This window comes from Osmerus mordax, chromosome 14 (assembly GCF_038355195.1).
Source record: "Osmerus mordax isolate fOsmMor3 chromosome 14, fOsmMor3.pri, whole genome shotgun sequence".
Classification (NCBI taxonomy): Eukaryota; Metazoa; Chordata; class Actinopteri; order Osmeriformes; family Osmeridae; genus Osmerus; species Osmerus mordax.
Window position 1 is genome coordinate 9,197,435 of NC_090063.1, and position 19,139 is coordinate 9,216,573.

General features: G+C 49.9%; 1 protein-coding gene across 1 annotated transcript in view; it reads left to right on the forward strand.

Annotated features, from left to right (window-relative positions):
- Positions 1–19,139, forward strand: part of fat1a (FAT atypical cadherin 1a) — a 68,764-nt gene that overhangs the window by 36,944 nt on the left and 12,681 nt on the right. Inside the window, exons 9-18 of the mRNA XM_067250144.1 lie at positions 5,151–5,426; positions 5,832–6,042; positions 6,770–10,843; positions 11,525–11,721; positions 12,107–12,260; positions 14,497–14,730; positions 16,846–17,235; positions 17,447–17,661; positions 18,470–18,607; positions 18,953–19,096. Of these exons, the coding sequence (XP_067106245.1) occupies positions 5,151–5,426; positions 5,832–6,042; positions 6,770–10,843; positions 11,525–11,721; positions 12,107–12,260; positions 14,497–14,730; positions 16,846–17,235; positions 17,447–17,661; positions 18,470–18,607; positions 18,953–19,096 (6,033 nt within the window). The remainder of the gene's footprint in view (positions 1–5,150; positions 5,427–5,831; positions 6,043–6,769; positions 10,844–11,524; positions 11,722–12,106; positions 12,261–14,496; positions 14,731–16,845; positions 17,236–17,446; positions 17,662–18,469; positions 18,608–18,952; positions 19,097–19,139) is intronic.

The following is a 19,139-nucleotide window of genomic DNA, read 5'->3' on the forward strand; positions in this document are numbered from 1 at the left end:
AAGCCAGTCAATTCAAAGAGCTAAGTAAACACAATGTCGGTTATCTCCAAATTATTTCTCTTCTTCTGTGTGTTTTGACCAGAAGCGGGGGTTGGGGAGAGGAGGAGGGGGGCGCTCTTCATAAAAGAAAATGACATAACACAATTAGCCTCTGTACTGTCGGGGGTTCAAAGGCACCCTACCACTCCACTCCCCTTCTGGCTCTCGTTATCGTGACGGTTTTGCGGAGGCCTTTCAGCCATCACCATGAATCACTCACAGGCCAGAAAACACACACACTGGGAATAAACATGTCTATTGTGCTCCAGCACGTTTTAGGCTGTGTGTGTGTGTCGGCGTGTTTTAACACGTATGCAGGGGTGCGCATGCACGTATGTGTTTGCCGCACCCGTTTACGTTTGAGAAACACAAGGGCCGTCAGGGTGTTACAACACATCCACATCAGAATCAGAATTCGGTTTATTCGCCATGTATGTTATACAAACACGGAATTTACTGTGGCAGGGAGGTGCAAAACACTAAACATATACAAATCTTAAATTAAGTAAAAGTACAAAAGTTTAACTATTTCTAAGAACTAAACAGTCTAATCTAATACAACAATTTAAATATAAAATAAAATATATTTAAAAATAAGAATAAGAATGAGCAGCGTGAGTGGTCAACATAGTACAATCGGATACTGAGATAAGGTGTCTTATGCATACTGTAGTTGCCATTAGATGGACATCAGCCTGCTGCTGTCTGCCCAACCTGAGCTAGAGCTCCCCTGCTTCCATCCACCTTCTACACCACACACAGGCATTCAATACAAACATTAAAGCATTACCTTTCAAGTTAATTTGGTATTCATAAGAAGTACAGGTACAACAACAACAATTGACTAACTAACTGACAATCCAACCTAAATTCGAAATGTTTTTACAAAACTCTTCGTCCTGTCCAAAGTGATGGCATCTGGGCAGAAGGAACGCTTGCTTATTTGTTCCTGTCAACAGAATGCTACTTGTAGTTCTCTCTGCCAGGGCTTCTCACCCCAGTGCTCATATTAGTATCGACCAGGCAGTTTGCGCCCGTCGCCAACTGGTCCTCACGGCGCTAACGTGGCAGACCCAGCCTGGGTGGACCAGACCCACTGTACTAGTGTCTGTAAATTGTTATACTACATTAAGGAAACTAGACATCCCTGTGTCAGGTGGGCTTCTATGCACTGTTTTGCCTGAATAACCAATTTGATGTGAACTATGTGGTTACATAGTTGTACAAAAATACAAAATGTATGACTAGAATTTGTATTAGAGTCATAATCCCATAATCTGGTCAGTGTGATCTGATTTCTACATTCCTTTGTCTCTTCTCTTACTTGTATAGTACCTATAGTACTGAGGAAACCCCTAAATCAAGAGCTTGTCTGCTCTGACCAACAAAACAAGATGATTACAATTCCTTGAACAGATTAAAGATGAGCAACGGGATTGGTTTGTACTTTGTTTGGATTGTTGCACTGTTGTGCTGTTTACCTCCGTAGCTGCTATTAGATCTGCAGACAGGCACACACAAACACGCACCTCGTGAAGGAGCACAAAGTTTTCCTTATCTCCCAAATCAAAGTCATGTGGCTCTGATGCCAGACGGCCTGTCCTATTTTCTCCTGTTTTCTTTCTCTCTCAGGAATGCATTTGTTATTTTTTTCCCATGTTCTTTCTCTCTGAACTTCTCCCTCTCTCCCTTTATTTTCTTCTCACTTTCTACTCTCCTGCCCCGTCTCTCTGTCTCTCTCTTCCCTTCTCTCCATTATTTAAAAAGCGCCACATTTCCTGGCGTAGCTTGTGAGGATTATGATCATTCTGTTGGGTAGAAGAAAGCGTAAACAAGAACACTGGACCTCTGTTGGTCGCGGGCCGTTTTAATCCTATTTTGGGAACATGCTCTGTGCGCCTGGTGCCAACCCCCTGCCTGGGCCCAAAACCTGCCACTTGGCAGGGGGGTAGGCATTTTCTGTCCTGCACATGGCAGTGGCGAGTGGGCTAGCGCTCTGGCTGCCCCCGTCCTGGACATGACGAAGGGTGGTGACAGTAGCGCTCCTTCTGTTCTTTCGATGTTGTCTTTTATTTCTCTGTAAGGCAGTCCTTTCTTTGAGTGTGTCGTGCGTGTGCATGTATGACTGTGCTTGAATTGTTGTTTATGCATGAGTGTGTGTGGGGGGGTGGGGGGCTACACTATTGGCTGTTTGGCAGATTTTAGAACACAGACCTGTGAACCCCATCATGCCCCTCGGTTCCCAGAGTCCTGCTCACTGGTCATGGAACAGCCCTTTGGAGCTGGTGAGAAAGGCCAGGGCACTGTGTGCTTCTACAGTGTTTCTCCCTGTGTATCCCTGTCTGACACCAGGTTGTTGGGGCTCCATGTCGGCTCCTGTCTGCTGATCTCTGAGAAATTGGCTGATTCTGGAGAGAAGGGCACAGCATTTTAACACCTCACAGACAGGATCTGCTCTCTCTCACTCTCCTCTCCCCTCCTCTCATTTTCTCTCACACTCTTTCTCCCCTGCTCTCTCTCTCTCTCTCGCTTTCCCTCTCTCTCATCTCTCTTCTACCAGCCCCATGCCATCCTGCCCTGCAGGAGAACCACAAGCTGTTCTGTGCACAATCTGTTCCAGCTCTCTTTCTTTTCTCTTTTATCTCGCTCCACCTCTCAGTGTCTCTGTTCATAAATATCCCTCTCTCTTTCTTGCTCTCCCCCCCCGTCTCTTTTTCTATTTCTTGATCCCTCACTACAGTTCTCGTATCTTCCTTTCACTATCATCTCCTGCTGTCTCTTATCCACTCTTAGCGCACCTTTTCTTTCCTTCTTTCTTTCTTTCTTTGCTCTGATCGCCAACCTCTTTCTTCTTGCCTCTGTGTCAGAGCCCTCTCTTCCTGCTCCCTTTGTCTTTTGCTCTTCCTCATTCTCTTTTTTTTCTCACCCTCCTAGCGCTCTTGCTCCTCAATCTCTCCATCTGTCACAGATTGTTCCTCTGCGGTGCTCCCACGGGAGTGATCTACAAAGACTTGCGGTCTTCGTCTCTTTAACCGCAGTCAGACTGTATCATGCAGATTTTTCAGGGGGTAAATCCTCTTTCAAGAGCTGTTGAACCTCATTTCTCAAAATGGGAAGTTAAAGGGGAAAGAAATTAAATGTCAATCAAATCTTCCATGTTTCATGTAGACTCATACAGGACTGGAGGCTGGCTGTAGATACAGTGTCCTCCATTTTTCCCCCCACCCTATGTATTTCTCTTGACAGCATTATCAGTCCCTGGTGCCTCACGAATGGTCCTCCCTTCACGAGACCTCTCTATCTGTAGCCAGCCAGATTGAGACGCATTGTACGAGAGCCCCACTCTGAGGGGGGAGGGCTGTGTGTGTGTATGGGCCAAGTGTGTGCATGTGTACATGCGTGGAAAGTGGATTGCCAGACCCCCGGGACCTTAGGCAGTGTGACGTCTGGCATGACATGAAACGAGATGCTTGGAGGAAGATAGACCGGGGGGCCGCTTAGGGGCCCGCTACCCACTTCCCACTGCCACACACGCACAACACCCACACGCACAACACACACACACGCACAACACACAGAGCAGAGACCCAGTTCTTCACACCTCTTAAGGGTTTGCTCGTCTGTTTCTAAAAGCATCACACTACCATCCAGGTCACCGGCAAACTCGCACCAGCACCAGAGTTTCAGGCTCTGTCGGTCGTGAAACCTCTTATATTTAGTTCCCCCAGAAAACAGATCAACTCTGCTTGAACAGTTTCTTAGCGGCAGATAACGTTCAGGATGTTGGTATACTGACATAACTCACATTGGCAGCAAGCTCAAGCTTGCCAGCTTGAGCTCTTACGGTGGAGGCTAGCATATAGCCCCAAGTCCCACCGGTTGATAGCATCTGCGAGCCCAGCCAACACTGCCAGCATCACAGCACTCGACAGATTGTGAACGTTATCACCCCTGTCAGATTATTCTATAATTGTCTCTTGAGCTATACTGGCAAAGCTCAGGCACCCGTCAGTAACACCCCAACAGTCATTTTCAACTTTTGGCAAGGACTCGCTAACGAGAGTTGCCCGTTTCCAGCCACCGTTCCCAGAGCTTGGCTGTGCTTGTGTATTCCCATGTGGGACGCTGCCCCCTAGTGTCTGGTATGCAGGTGTCTAATCTGGGTTTGAGCTTCTTTGTTCCCCATGTTTGGCTTTGGCGGCGGCTTCCCTGCTGGTCTGGAACAGGAGGCTGGCATTCCATCAGCCCCTCTGTAATCCCCTCGTCGGAAGTCCAGTAGACGGGTGGCCTGTGTTGATAAAGCACGGCCTTGCTGGAATTGTCCCTTTTTTCTCCCTCCACCCAGTTTACAGGAGCGGGTGAGATGCTTTCGCAATCACAGCACCACAGTGGCATCGCGTCTTCATGGAGCACTGTGTTCTCTGGGGTGTGCGATAGTGTACGTTGGTACATGCCAGCGATTCGAGTTATTGTCATTATTATGTACGCCTGAAAGAATCAGCGCATTTTCAATGAATACACCTCGGTTTATTCCCTCAATTAGTGTCAAAGTCACACTGACAAATGTGTGTCGGACACATGCTACCTGACTGTGCTAAACATTGCCTGTAAACGATGCTGTGTTGAGTGACTGTGAACGACGCGTCTGGCACGCTCTCCAGCTGACTTCAGTCTGTGAGACCACCTGTATCTTCATCACATGCTCGGTGCCACTCCGTCACACAGCTCCCCATTCATCTGGATGCATTAGAGGCTGGCCGATATCGATCTCTGCTTTTTCCTCTCAGTGGTTGCAAGTGACCGTGCGGTTAAAATATTGCTTATACCATTAAATGCATTGATCGTGTTGCCCATCTACACAACATCCCTCATTACCGGTAAGAGATAGAAGGTGTTGAAGACAGGGAGGGAGGGAGGGAGGGAGCGAGGGAGAAGAAACGGCGGCATGAAGGATGAGAACAAGCGGATAGATAAGAGGAGGCAAGGTGAAGTGGAGGTTAGGCGTGACTTTAAGGGAAGAAATGGAAACCAGGGAGGGGACAAATATAAACAAAGCCTCTTGTGGACTTCACATCAACCATTCCCCCTTCTCCATCCATCCCTCCGTCTAGGTGTTGATCCGGGTCATCGACACCAACAACCACAGGCCCCAGTTTTCCCAGCCCAGGTACGAGGTGAGCGTGCCGGAGGACACGCCTCCAGACACCGAGGTCCTGCGGATCGGTGCCACCGACGAGGACGAGAAGAACAAGCTGACCTTTACCCTCCTGAGCAGCACCGACCCCTTCAGCCTGAAGAAGTTCCGTCTGGACCCGGGCACGGGCGTGCTGTACACGGCCGAGAGGCTGGACCACGAGACTATGCGCCGGCACATCCTCACCGTCATGGTAACTGTGCTGTTACTCTGGTGTGCTAAAACTGGGCTACGCGCCACAAGCTTTTGATAGCCACTGTGCAGCAAGATTATTGAACTAGATTTGGTAAAGTTTGTGTTTGTAGATTATGTATGACTTTGTTTCTCACGGGTGCATTACATCTATCGGTATGCATAAGGAGGGTTGTGTGATTTTCTGATTTGCATAAACTAATGACAGGCCGATCAATATGTCTATGCTGTTGTTTTTTAATTAGACTGAGAATTTTTCCACTTAATTGCATTACTGTTGGAAAAAGAAAATGATCTATTTAATAACTCATATCTGGTTTTATTGTCTTTCTAATTTTCTCCTGGTGTTTGTTCCTTTCTACTTCTCTCTCCCTCTCCTCTTTCTCTCTCCTCTCTCTCCTGCTAGGTCCGGGACCAGGACATTCCTGTAAAGAGGAACCTTGTGCGTGTCATGGTCAATGTTGAGGACACTAATGACAACGCTCCCTGGTTTGTGGGCTCGCCCTACACTGGTCGTGTCTACGAATCTGCTGCCGTGGGATCCGCGGTGCTCCAGGTCACCGCTCTGGACAAAGACAAAGGCCAGAATGCAGAGATTGTCTACAGCATCGAGTCAGGTAGCAACCCCCGTTAAACCTAAGCAGGTCATTCTTGGCATGTTAGCCATAACTTCCCCGGCATAGCTGTACTAGCATAGCCTCAGTACATAAACATGCATGGTGATAGCCTTAGTTAGCGACCAGTGGAAAAATGTATGCTAGTCATTCAGAGATCCCCAGCCCACTAGGTCCTGGTCATGAATGGCATGCTTCAACAACAGTTGGAGGATAGAAGACTTTGTCAGAGAATCTTCAATGTTCGTGGGAGTAGAGCATGTGCCGCCTCTGAATTTCCCACAATTGTTTTCTCAGCAAATATCCTGTGTGATTGGAGGGAGGGACATGTCGTCCTTAGTAGGGCCCTTTGTTTGAGGATGTGCATTTTTTAGATATTTGAGATGACACAAGCTAATTGAAATGTAACTTGCCTGAGAGAGTGAGTCATGTTGAACGTCAGGGCTGGCAGACTCAGAATACAGAGCGGTAATGTTCATCGGTTGCTTAGTGGCACCCGCACTGAAGGGAAAAATAGATGAGGACATTTATCAGCCTGAAGTATTTCTTTGACAGTATTTCATTTGCTCAATGTTATAATTGTCCTCAAGATTTCAATTTGGTAGTTTCTCATCAAGAGAATCTATACTTATTCTCAAAGTTAAATTGGTAAAGTACTTTAGATCAGATAGGAAATCCATGCCATAGCAACTGTAGTAATATCCCCCCTCCCCTCCTTTTTTTGGAACAGGAAATGTTGCAAACTCATTCACCATTGATCCGGTGCTTGGTACTGTTACCGTGGCGAAGGAGCTAGATCGAAGCCAGAAGAACCAGTTTGAACTGTCTGTCAAGGCCACTGATAAAGGAACTCCCCCGTTGTCTGCCACCACTACAGTCCACATCATGGTCACTGTGTCCGACAACGCCACCCCCAGGTTCACCGACAAGGATTTATCTGCAGAAGTCAGCGAATTGGCTCTTCCAGGAAGCTTTGTGAGCCTGGTTACAGCCACCAGCCAATCGTCTGTCTTCTACCAGATCAAAGGCGGGAACGTCAACAATGCCTTTGACATTAACCCCAATTCTGGAGTGGTGGTGACCCAGAGGGCTTTGGACTATGAGACCACCCCAGAGTACAGGCTCACCATCCAGGGAACCAACATGGCTGGCCTGGCTAGCAACACCACCCTGATGATCCACCTGAAGGATGAGAATGACAATGCCCCTATCTTCCTCCAACCTGATTTTACTGGAATGGTCAGTGAGTCTGCTCCTATCAACAGTGTGGTCTTGACCAGACAGAACACTCCACTGGTCATTCGTGCCTCCGATGCCGACCGTGACCGCAACGCCATGCTGGTCTACCAGATTGTGGAGCCTTTCGCCCATAATTACTTTGCCATTGACTCCAGTACTGGAGCTATCAGGACCACCACAGCCCTGGATTATGAGCAAAGAAGTGTTTTCCAATTCACAGTACAGGTCCATGACTTGGGAATACCTCGCTTGTTTTCAGAATCAGCCGCCAATGTGACCATTGAGGTCATTGATGTCAATGACTGCTCGCCACAGTTCAGCCAGGAGCTTTACGAGACAACGGTCGTATTACCAACATACAAAGGCGTCCAAATTATTAAGGTTAACGCTACAGACTCAGACTCTGGACCAAACTCCAAACTCTTCTTTTCCATCTCTGAGGGCAACATTGGCGATAAATTCAAAATGGATCCGACCGCTGGTGTTATCTCCATCCAGAATGTCACCCAGTTGAGAAGCAGATACGAATTGAGGGTGAGGGTTTCGGATGGCCGGTTTGCCAGCATGGCTTCGGTGAAGATAAACGTCAAGGAAAACAAGCAGAGCAGTCTGAAGTTCACCAGGGAGTCCTACACGGCCTACGTTCAGGAAAACTCCTCAGAAAAGAAAACGTTAGCGGTCATTGCTGCCGTGGGGAACCAGGTCAACGAGCCTCTCTTTTACACTATTCTCAACCCCGATCGGAGGTTTGAAATAAGCCGCACCTCTGGGGTGCTCTCTACCACTGGAATAGCATTTGACCGAGAGGTTCAGGACACGTTTGACATCGTGGTTGAGGTCACGAGGGAGGATACATCTTCAGAGGTCTCCCATGTTCTAGTTTCCATGACTGTGGAGGACATGAATGACAACCAGCCCATATTTGTGAACCTGCCCTACCACGCCCTTGTCCAGATTGATGCCGAGGAGGGTCAACTTATCAGGCAGGTCACAGCTGTGGACAGTGACATCGGACGCAACAGTGAAGTTTTCTACCACCTAAAAGAACATCACGAGCACTTCCAAATAAGTCCCTCTGGAGAAATCTCCCTGAAAAAGAAGTTTGAGAAAGAGTCCTTAAACACAGAGTTTATAGTCAGTGTTGGAGCCAAAGATGGAGGCGAACCAGCTCTATCGGCTGAAGTATTGGTCTCTATTACTGTAGTAAACAAAGCCATGCCAGTGTTTGAAAAGCCTTTTTATAGCATTGAAATCCCAGAAAACATCCAGTTGCATACTCCTGTAGTTCACGTTCAGGCCAACGACTCTGAAGGGCCACGCATAGTTTACACCATCTCTGAGGGAGACCCATTCAGTCAATTCTCCATCAATTTCAATACAGGAGTCATACATGTGATCCAGCCTTTAGACTTTGAGGCCCACCCGGCCTATAAACTAAGTGTTAGAGCGACCGACTCCCTAACTGGAGCTCATTCTGAGGTGTTTGTAGATATAATTCTAGAAGACATCAACGATAACCCACCTGTATTCCTATCAAAGTTGTACTATGCCAACATATCCGAAGCCTCAGTTATTGGCACATCCGTCTTACAGGTCTCGGCCCAAGATTCTGATACAGGCAACAACAAAGTTCTCTTTTACCAGTTGGTTGAGGAAAAGGGAAAGAGCTCAGAGTATTTTAGCATTGACCGTGATACTGGAGTCATCTGGACAGCTCAAATGCTGGACCACGACCAGATCCAACAGCACAAGCTGACAGTCCGAGCCGTGGACGGGGGAGTTCCCGCCCTCTCCAGCGACGTCACTGTGACTGTAGATATCACCGACCTGAATGACAATGCCCCAATGTTCACGGAGAACGTTTACGAAGCGACAGTCAGCGAGTTAGCACCCAGGGGCCACTTCGTCACCCAAGTTCAGGCGTCCGATGCTGATAGCTCAGACACAGGGAAACTGGAGTTCACCATCCTGTCCGGTAACGAGGATCAGAACTTTGCCATTGACAAAAACACAGGGGCCATTGTCATCTCCAACCACCGAAGGCCCCACATGGAGCCTCTGTACAACCTCAATGTGTCCGTGTGCGACGGGGTGTTCAGGAGCTCCGTTCTTGTGAAAGTGACTGTCATCGGAGCCAACTTCCACGAGCCCACATTCCCTCAGCTTGACTATGTGGTGGAGCTCGTGGAGAATTCCCTTGTTGGCACCTTGGTTGCTGAAGCCAGAGCCACAGATGAAAATGCAGGCCTGTACGGACAGCTGACCTATCACATTGTCAACGACTTTGCCAAGGACAAATTCTCTGTCAATGAAAACGGAGAGATCTTCACCCTGGAGAGCCTCGATCGTGAAAATGCCATTGAGAAGGTCATTCCTGTCTCTCTCATGGCGAAGGACGGAGGTGGTAAGGTTGGCTTTTGCGTCATCAACGTCATTTTGACAGACGTCAACGATAACGCGCCTCAGTTCAGAGCGCTCGAGTACAGAGCCAACGTAGCGTCAGACGTGCAGAGGGGTTCCACTGTGCTCAAAGTCGCCGCGTCGGACATGGACGAAGGGAGCAACGCCGACATCACCTTCGCCATTGAGGCTGAGGTCGACAACGTTGAAGAGAACTTTGAGATCCACCCGCTCAGTGGAGTCATAGTCACCAAAGAAAGCCTCATCGGACTGGAGAACGAGCTCTACGCCTTCTTCGTCAGGGCAAAGGATGCTGGGAATCCCCCCAAAAAATCTGTTGTGCGGGTTTACATAAGGATCCTGGCCCCTGAGGTCCCAGTCCCTAAGTTTGTGGAGACGCACTACCGGTTTCCCATCGCAGAGGATCTTCCTATTGGCACAGAGATTGATGTCATCCAGGCTGTGAGCGAACAGCCAGTGGTCTACAGCCTGGTGAAAGGCAACACCCCAGAAAGCAACCAGGACGAAGTCTTCGTTGTGGATCATGACACAGGCACCCTGAAGTTGGAGAAAAATCTGGACCACGAGACCATTAAATGGTACCAGCTAACATTGTTGGCTCAGAGCAAGTATGAAAACTATGAGGTAGTGGCAACAGCAGACATCAACATCCAGGTGATAGACCTCAACGACAACAAGCCTGCCTTCGAGTCGGACCCGTACCAGGCCGTGGTGGTGGAGAACCTTCCGAGCGGCACTCAGGTGATCCAGGTGAGAGCCACAGACCTGGACTCCGGCACTAACGGTCAGGTGGTCTACAGCCTCAACCCAAAGCAGAGCTCAGAGGACATTCCGGAGCTGTTCGCCATCAACAGCGAAACGGGATGGTTGACCACTTTGAAGGAGCTGGACCGTGAGAAGAGGAGCCAGTACACTGTGGCAGTACTGGCCACTGACCGTGGGGACAAAGAGCAGCTGGTGACCGGGACCACTGTGGAGGTGACGGTGGCGGACGTGAATGACAACCCACCACGGTTCACGGCAGAGATCTACAAGGGCACGGTCAGCGAGGACGACCCTCCTCCCAGTGGCGTCATAGCCATCTTGAGCACCACAGACGCTGACACAGAGGACATCAACAAACAAGTCACCTACTTCATCACAGGTGGGTGTTTATCTTTCCAATGTTAAGGATGATTACTAAACATGAGAAAGATAATTACCAGTCTGCAAGCTAATGTGAACCCACCCTCTCCCTTTTCTCCTTTGTGCAATGGTTCATTGAGATCTGCTACTGCAAGATCAGCCACTTAAGAGGATAATTTTTGCTCTCTGAAATATTAGATGTCCTCTTCGTCTGTGAACAGTGTTTGTGTAATTGACTAATCACAGCCAAAACCCATGGCAAAGATGTAGGTCATGCATGTTTATTTATTACGATATCACTTTGAACAGGAGATACTTATCTGCTTGTGTTAATTAGCAAGTGTGAATAACGATGCCAAGATAAAATCTATAATGAGAAATTGTGAGGAGCAAACGCATGCCATGCAAACAAACTGTTGTTTGCTGCCGCTTGAGATACACTTGTTATTATGATTTATTGTGTACCAAGCATTTTTGGCTGGTAAATATGCATTTGAAATAGAAAGATGAGAAACTATTCCTTTTGCGGAAGGTGTTTGGACGATGACACAGAGACTGGGAGGTCGAGCACTGTTTTCTGAAGCTGAAGTGCTCTCACTTTGAAGTGAAGAAATCTGTTGTCCCTCTATTTCTTGGATTCAAAGACGTGATTGTTTTGACATATCACATACACTAAAACTTCCCTCTTGACTGTGTACAGGCGGTGACCCGCTGGGACAATTTGCCATCAGGCACGTCCAGAACGAGTGGAAGGTCTTGGTCAGAAAGCCATTGGACCGCGAGGAGCGTGACAATTACCTCCTAAACATCACCGCTACCGATGGCATCTTTGCCGCCAAGGCCACCGTGGAGGTCAAAGTGCTGGATGCCAACGACAATAGCCCCGTGTGCGAGAAGGTAACGCAACGCTGCTGCTGTCGCCGTAGCCACTGAAGGGTGTCATGTTGTGCTGGTGTTTAGGAAGGGATGCACCTGCTCTGCATGTTAAGAGCCAAAGAACGGAGAGAACAGGATGTGAAGGAGGGAAAGAGGTGGAGGAGGAGAATAAGGGGGTTCAAAATGTCAATCACTGAATGAAGACTAATTTGAGGAAAATAGAAGGTGATTTGGTGTAGAGGGCATTCTTTTATCTAATTCTAATGGATATTGACGGCTGAGTATTGTTGTTTAAGTGGATACAATGGCGGTTGTCCCGTTTTTAAACTGATCACTTTCTAATAATCTACTACTTTAAACGTTCCTTCTCAACCTCCCGTCTCTCCTCCCTTCCCTCCCCCCTCAGTCCCAGTACATCGAGAGTGTTCCGGAGGACTCCCCCGGCGGAAGGCTCATCCTGCAAGTCTCAGCCACAGACGCAGACATCCGCTCCAATGCCCAGATCTCCTACGAGCTCCACGGGGCCGGCGTGGAGCGCTTCACCATCGACCCCGATACAGGTGTGTGTTTGTGTGTGGTGTGTGCATGTGTGTGGCCGTCTCTCCATGGATCTTTCTGTGTGCGTGAGTGTGAGAGAGAGAGAGAGAGAGAGAGAGAGAGAGAGAGAGAGAGAGAGAAACAGAAAGACAGGCTGTGAGTCTGAGTGTGTGGCTGCGCCGTGTAGCTCTGGTTTGTCAGCATTGATCCTGCATAGTTGATCTGAAGTCTCTGGTTAACAAAGGTGATGTCCCACTCCTGTTCCAGTGCCTCTTCAGATTAGCAACGTGTGTATTTACACCAGTTTGTATCCAATCCATATTCAAGTTTTTTCCAGCATGTTAAAAGAGTGCGTGGGTGGGCCGTGTGAAATGCAATATGAGGATACAGACAGGCTGGCCAGCAGGGCAAGCACACATGCACACACACACACATGCACACACACACACATGCACACATGCGCACATGCACACACATGCGCACATGCACACACATGCGCACATGCACACACATGCACACACACACACACATGCACACACACACACATGCACACATGCGCACATGCACACACACGCACACAGGCACACATGCACACATACACACACACACAGGATGACTTTATAATTTGAAGATTTGATGGATGGGTCCATCACAAATGCCCATGTCACGCTGGTGTGTTTAAGGCTTAAACTGTCGACCACAGCCTCCAACTAAAAACGACAAACAAACTCCTAATCCCCCTTGACCATGGCAGCGGTCATGCACCCTCCACACTTTCTGATTGAATTATAATCCTTCCCCCACGTTTGGAGGAAGCGTGTGTGTGTTGTTATGTGTGCGTGTGTTTTTTGTGTGTGTCCCTCAGCAGAAGGAGAGTGGCACAATTAGTTTTTGTATGCAACGTTGGTGGTTTAAGTTGCCTCAACGCAAGTCCCTGAAGAGAGAGAGAGATAGTGGGGTTTCATCTAATGTACAGACAGGCGCCTTTGTTTCCCCTTATCTCCCCTGAAGGAGTCCTGAAGGCGTTCTCCTCCTCCTCCTCTTCAGAGAACAGCAGAAACAACACTCTGTTTGTACAATCCAAAGAATGTAAGACCCACTTAGCAACCTCCCTTATACAGAATCACCAAAAACGCGATGGCCGTTACCTTTCAGTCACCCCCCCACACACACACTTGGTAAAGTAAAGCATGCAACGCTTTATTTCACACAAGCCATTGATGGCTTTCATACTGGAGTGGAGTCCGAGGAGAGAGGAGAACACAGACCCTTGAGCTTTCTGTCCTCTGGCTCGGGCGCTTCTCTGAGGATCGCTAGCAAGCTAATGTTCTGGAGCCGCTTCTCCGGGAAGGTTCATATAGAGATGGTTGCGCGCGAGGAACACCAAGAGGCTGCTGGGAGTTTCCCGGAGAGACTGCGGTATTGCTGGTGCGGCCTGGTGTCCTGGGGCGCCCCAGACCCGGGGCTCTCAGCTGCCAACCTCTCCACCGTCTCCTCCCCGCCTCCTCTCTCTCTTCTGGCGTTTCTCTTTCCTCGTCTTCTCCTCGGCTTATTTCCCTTCAATTATTCACCTTCTCTCTCCCTCACTTCCTCTCTCCTCCTCTCCTCCCTCTCATGCCGTGTCCCTCCCTTCTTTTTTCTGAAGTCCATTAGCAGCTTGGAAGTGGTTTTACCCAGTGAAGTAGAGGAGGCAAAGGAGAGCATACAAGGTCTCTTCCCTCACGTTCCCTTACTCACACATACACACACGTACACACATACACAGAGACACAAACACGCAATGTGTCTCATGCCTAGACCTATACAAACACATCAGACCCAGTGATCTGTGCGGGAATCCTGGTTGTCAAAGCACTGGAGCGGGTAACGCAGACTCGAACCCTGTGCGCAGAGGTGTATGTGTAAATTAGCATTTCCATTTGTAAAGGTTTTGTGATGGGCTCGGTGGCTGTCCTCCATGTTGTTTTTTACTGGCGGTGTGCTTTGGGAAGAGCCTTGGCGGGCTGAGGGGAGGACTCCCAACACCAGGCTGTCAATGGTACAACAGCAGCTTTTTAAAAGCAAGCCTGCACCAAGCGCCAGAGCGTGTAAATTGGAGTCAGGCAGAGGCATGCTTTTAAGAACCCCTTGTGGGCTTGTGCCTGCGTGCCCTCACATATTCGTTGGGACGGCGTGTGTCTGCGTGTATGTTTGGTCCGTGTGTGTGTTTGGACCCGCATTGTGTGTTGTCAGTGTTTCTCACCCTCTTCCTGTTTCCAGGCGAGCTGAAGACCCTGCGTGCGCTGGACCGCGAGGAGCAGGAGGAGCACAGGTTCAAGGTGCGTGCGCTGGACGGCGGGGGGCGTTACTGCGAGGCCGACGTCACCATCACCGTGGAGGACGTCAACGATAACGCCCCGCAGTTCGCCTCCGACCCCTACGCCATCACCGTCTTCGAGAACACAGAGATCGGCACCTTCGTGGCGAGGCTTCTGGCAACCGATATCGACATAGGTAAAATAATATATATATCATAAAAAATTACGTTTTTAGAAACCCCGCGGGATCTCAGGGGATCACCAGTCACTACAGGAGCCTTGGTAAAGACGTTAATTTACATTATGCATTTATCAGACACTTTTATCCAAAGTGCACAGCTTTTGTGCACTCTGCAGCAAGGCCCTGCAGTACTCCAAAAATCCCTGTTCCACTTTGCACCAAGAGAGTGGGTGACAGACTTTTTAAATGGTTTCTCTTTCTTTCTCTCTGTGACTCGCTTCTTAAAGTGAGTTGACATTCTAACAGACTGAACAGGAGGTTCAAACTGGGTCTCCGGAACAGGGAGAGCAGACAAGGGCTTTGAGGGCGTCTGGTGGGGGGGAAGGGGTGCAGGATCCATTTTGAACAGAGGCATAATGCCAGTCGGAGTAGGAGTAGCATGGAATTCACCTTTCATTCTGAGCAAGGGGAATTAGATGGAGAGATGGGAGTTGTTACCCTGTTATCTTAGCCATGGGCGATGATTATTTGGTGTCAGGGTGAAGGAGAAGGGTGAGAGATTTGATTGGGGGGGATTTGATTGTTTGGGTGGGGGTTGGAAGGCGCACACACTAATTTGCCACAGTCCATTTGTATTCTTTCATTATGTTAGTCAGCCAAGAAGAACTGGATAGTCCTCCTACGCTCTCTCTATTTCACACGCGCACACACACACACCGTACGACAGATTTGTCCCCACCGAACACTGGAATCAAGAGATGAGCCACAGTACTTGCATTGTCGAGTCGCTCCTGCACACACACCCACACACACACACACACATTCCAGGCACGGCCCGTCCCCTGCAGCCGCCCTATCATCTCCTCCCTGAGAGAGGCTTCACTTGATGCTTACCCTCTTCAGTTCTGCCTTCACTGTAGCTCCGAGCACGGCATTCATCAGGGGCGCGGGGAAGAAGCCGGCAGGCCGACTCTCAGACAGACACCGGCCTGGTGCCCTTGATCTGAGATAAAGACTAGTTATGTAGACGCACACACGTTCCTCGATGGTGCCCCCCTCTTCTGACCTTGCTTATTTCACTCTCGCCAGTATATCGTGTTCTTTCTGTCAGAGTATCCCTTTGGCTGCTCTGACTTAACCCTTCTCTTTTCCTTTCAAATTGGTTCTTTCCATTTGTCCCGACCTCTCCGTAGCCCCAAGGCTAAGCACTGTTCTGATGTTTTTTTGGCGTAACTGAACACAGCCAGAGCTCAGCGCAACATGGGGTTTTACCTTTGCTCATTTGTGTGTGGCCAATAAGGAGTGTGGAGTCGTCCAACATTATAAATGTTTGGCGAGAGGAATGTATATTGCTAAACGATTCGGAGCGATTCACTTTCTTGGTCATTAACCAGTTTCCACCTGAGGACTTGGGTGTGATCGGAGAGATGTGGAGGAGCAATAAGCAGACCTCAGTGCTGCTGGCTAGCGCTCACCTCTCTCCTCCTCTACAATCTCTCCCCCTCTTCATCTCTCTCTCGTTGTCCTTGTCTCTACTCTCTCCATCTCTCCTCTACTCTCACTGTCTCTCTTCGACTCTACTCTCCCTACCTCTCTCCTCCTCTCCCCATCCCTCCCTATTTTTCATCTCCCCGTCTTTCTTTCCCCCATATTTCCTGTCCTGTCCCCCGCCCCCTGCCCCCATCCCTCATCCCCAACTCTCCTCTCCTCTGTAGATAATGAGATCCAGGGAGATGGGAGGGGACGCTCACCTGATAAACGCCAGTGAAACGATGTATTCAGAACAGGGGCCACCTGCCGCAGAGACATTAGCATTATTATCACCATCCGTCTTTGTCTCGTTGTTCTGGGACGGCGGCGTGGGCGGGGAGCTATGACTGATGGTTGTGATGAGGAGAGCGTGCTTGTTGTTAGCGTCGGCTGCTGCAAAGGGAGCTGGTGTCAAAACAAACTTTTCTTTCTCTGCATATGCCATCACTAGTAGTCCTCGGCTGATTTCCATGTATTCACAGGGCTAGTGTTTATGCCTGGTGAACTGCTTATTTTTTACGACGCAAAGCAAGAATATTTTCGGGGTGAAATTCCCGCGCGTTCCTCACCGCCTGTTCCTCGGCCCCCGTGTGTGCGCAGGTATGAACAGCGACATCCTGTACTCGCTGGCTGACTCGGCCGATGGCCACTTCTCCATCGACGAGCGCAGCGGCGTGGTGACCCTGGAGCGCCCGCTGGACCGGGAGGTGCAGGCGGTGTACGAGCTGCGCGCGCGTGCTACCGACCAGGGCTCGCCCCGGCGCCTCTCCTCGCTCAGCCAGGTCACCGTGTCCGTGCTGGACATCAACGACAACCCGCCGGTGTTCGAGCGCCGCGAGTACGTGGCCACGGTGGCGGAGGACATCGCCGTGGGGACGCAGGTGCTGCGGGTTCTGGCGGCCAGCCGGGACATCGAGGCCAACGGGGAGATCAGCTACGCCATCGTCAGCGGCAACGAGCACGGCATGTTCAGCGTGGACCCCAAGACGGGTATGTTCTCAGATGCACACTGACTTGACTTGAAACATGATTACAGATTATATAATACCATTGATTTACAGTAACATAGTCTCTATGTCTGCAGATAGGTTAATAGCCTGAGGGAAATCCTTGATTATTTTACCTGGTTTGTTTTCCTTTAATTTAACCCTCCCTGCTTCTCCTCCCTTCCTGCCTCCCTCCGCCCCCCACCCCACCCCAGGCGACGTGTTTGTCATCGAGCCTCTGGACTACGAGGTGTCCCATGAGTACTACCTGACGGTGGAGGCCAAGGACGGAGGCACGCCTCCTCTCAGCGACATGGCCACCGTCAACATCAACCTGACGGATGTCAACGACAACAGCCCCACCTTCAGCCAGGGGACCTATGGCGCCGTGGTCGGCGAGGACGCGGAGCCCGGCAAGACGGTGGTTGCGGTGAGTCTACCCGCTCTGACTTCTGAGCCCTTGTCCTTCCACAGCGACGGTGGGCCAGCCGCGTTGACGGAACGCTCTTGCTTTAAGCCTGTACTCTTCAGACACTTGTTCAGTTCAACCGTTCACTGTGCTGTTTCTGCCTGCTGCCCCCCTCACTCTCCACCCCCCCCCCCCCCCCCCTCACCTTCTCTCCTCTGTCCGTCATGAGTGAGCACCTGTGTCAGACCACTCCGGAGCTAAATTAGGACGTGAGCACTTCATGCTCTGAGTAGCAGCGACCCATTCACCAACTCACACGCATTCACCAGCACACACACACACTGTGTTTAATTAAAGACAGGTGACTCGTTAAGTCCCTGACTAGAGAAGTACCAGCTAGTCTCCCCCGTCCCCTGCCTCTTGTGTTCTCCTTATCTTTCTCTCCAATGACATTCACATTTCGCCTGCATCCTTGCCTCTTCTCATCTTGCCCGATCTATTCCTCGTCTTCTACACCATGCAGACTTCCATTTCCTCCTCCCCCTCGCCACCCTCTTCCATCCACCTGGCCATCTATCAAGTACACACCGCCTGCCTAATCGTCCTCGGTATTAAAATGTCCACGTGGAGATGAAATTCCACCGCCTGCCAGTATCCTCCCTTCGGATTCTCTCCTGCCCCTGTTTTCTTCAGGGCTGCTGCCAAAGCATGTGCACGGCCGTGTCCTCCGCTCCCATCACGTTTGTTTCAGTGCGGGGATCACGCTTGTATGCCTTCGCCTCGGCCTTGGCTCCCAGCTCCTGACTCCCTCCTGTGCGCGTGTTCCCAGGTCATGGCTGAGGATGCAGATGGCCCCTCCTTCAACCAGGTCCGCTACACCATAGTGGAGGGCAACCAGGGCACTCCCTTCACCATCGACCCGCTGAAAGGAGAGGTTAAGGTGGCACGCCAGCTGGACAGAGAGAAGGTCGGAGCAGTGTTATATGTTATTGTCTGATTATTTTAGCAGTCACTGTGTGGTTCGAAATTGTAATGGTAGAGGTCTAGTGTGTGTGTGTGTGTGTGTGTGTGTGTGTGTGTGTGTGTGTGTGTGTGTGTGTGTGTGTGTGTGTGTGTGTGTGTGTGTGTGTGTGCGTGCATGCGTACGTGCTCTCTAATTGCCCTCTGTAGACTCCAATCAAAGCGGAGTCAGACTCCATCTGTCAATTCCCCTGTTTTATCTCTTGCATAAGTACACCTGGCCGAGGAGTACTAATGATCTTTTCTGTCTCTCTTTCTCCTTGTCTCTTTTTCCGCCCTTCCTCTCCCTCAGACGTCAGGCTACACGCTCACGGTGCAGGCGGCCGACAACGGGTCGCCTCCGCGCACCAGCAGTGCTACGGTCAACATAGACGTGTCGGACGTCAACGACAACCCACCCATCTTCTCCCAGGCCAACTACAGCCTCATCATCCAGGTGGGAGAGAGAGACATAGAGAGAGAGAGAGAGAGAGAGAGAG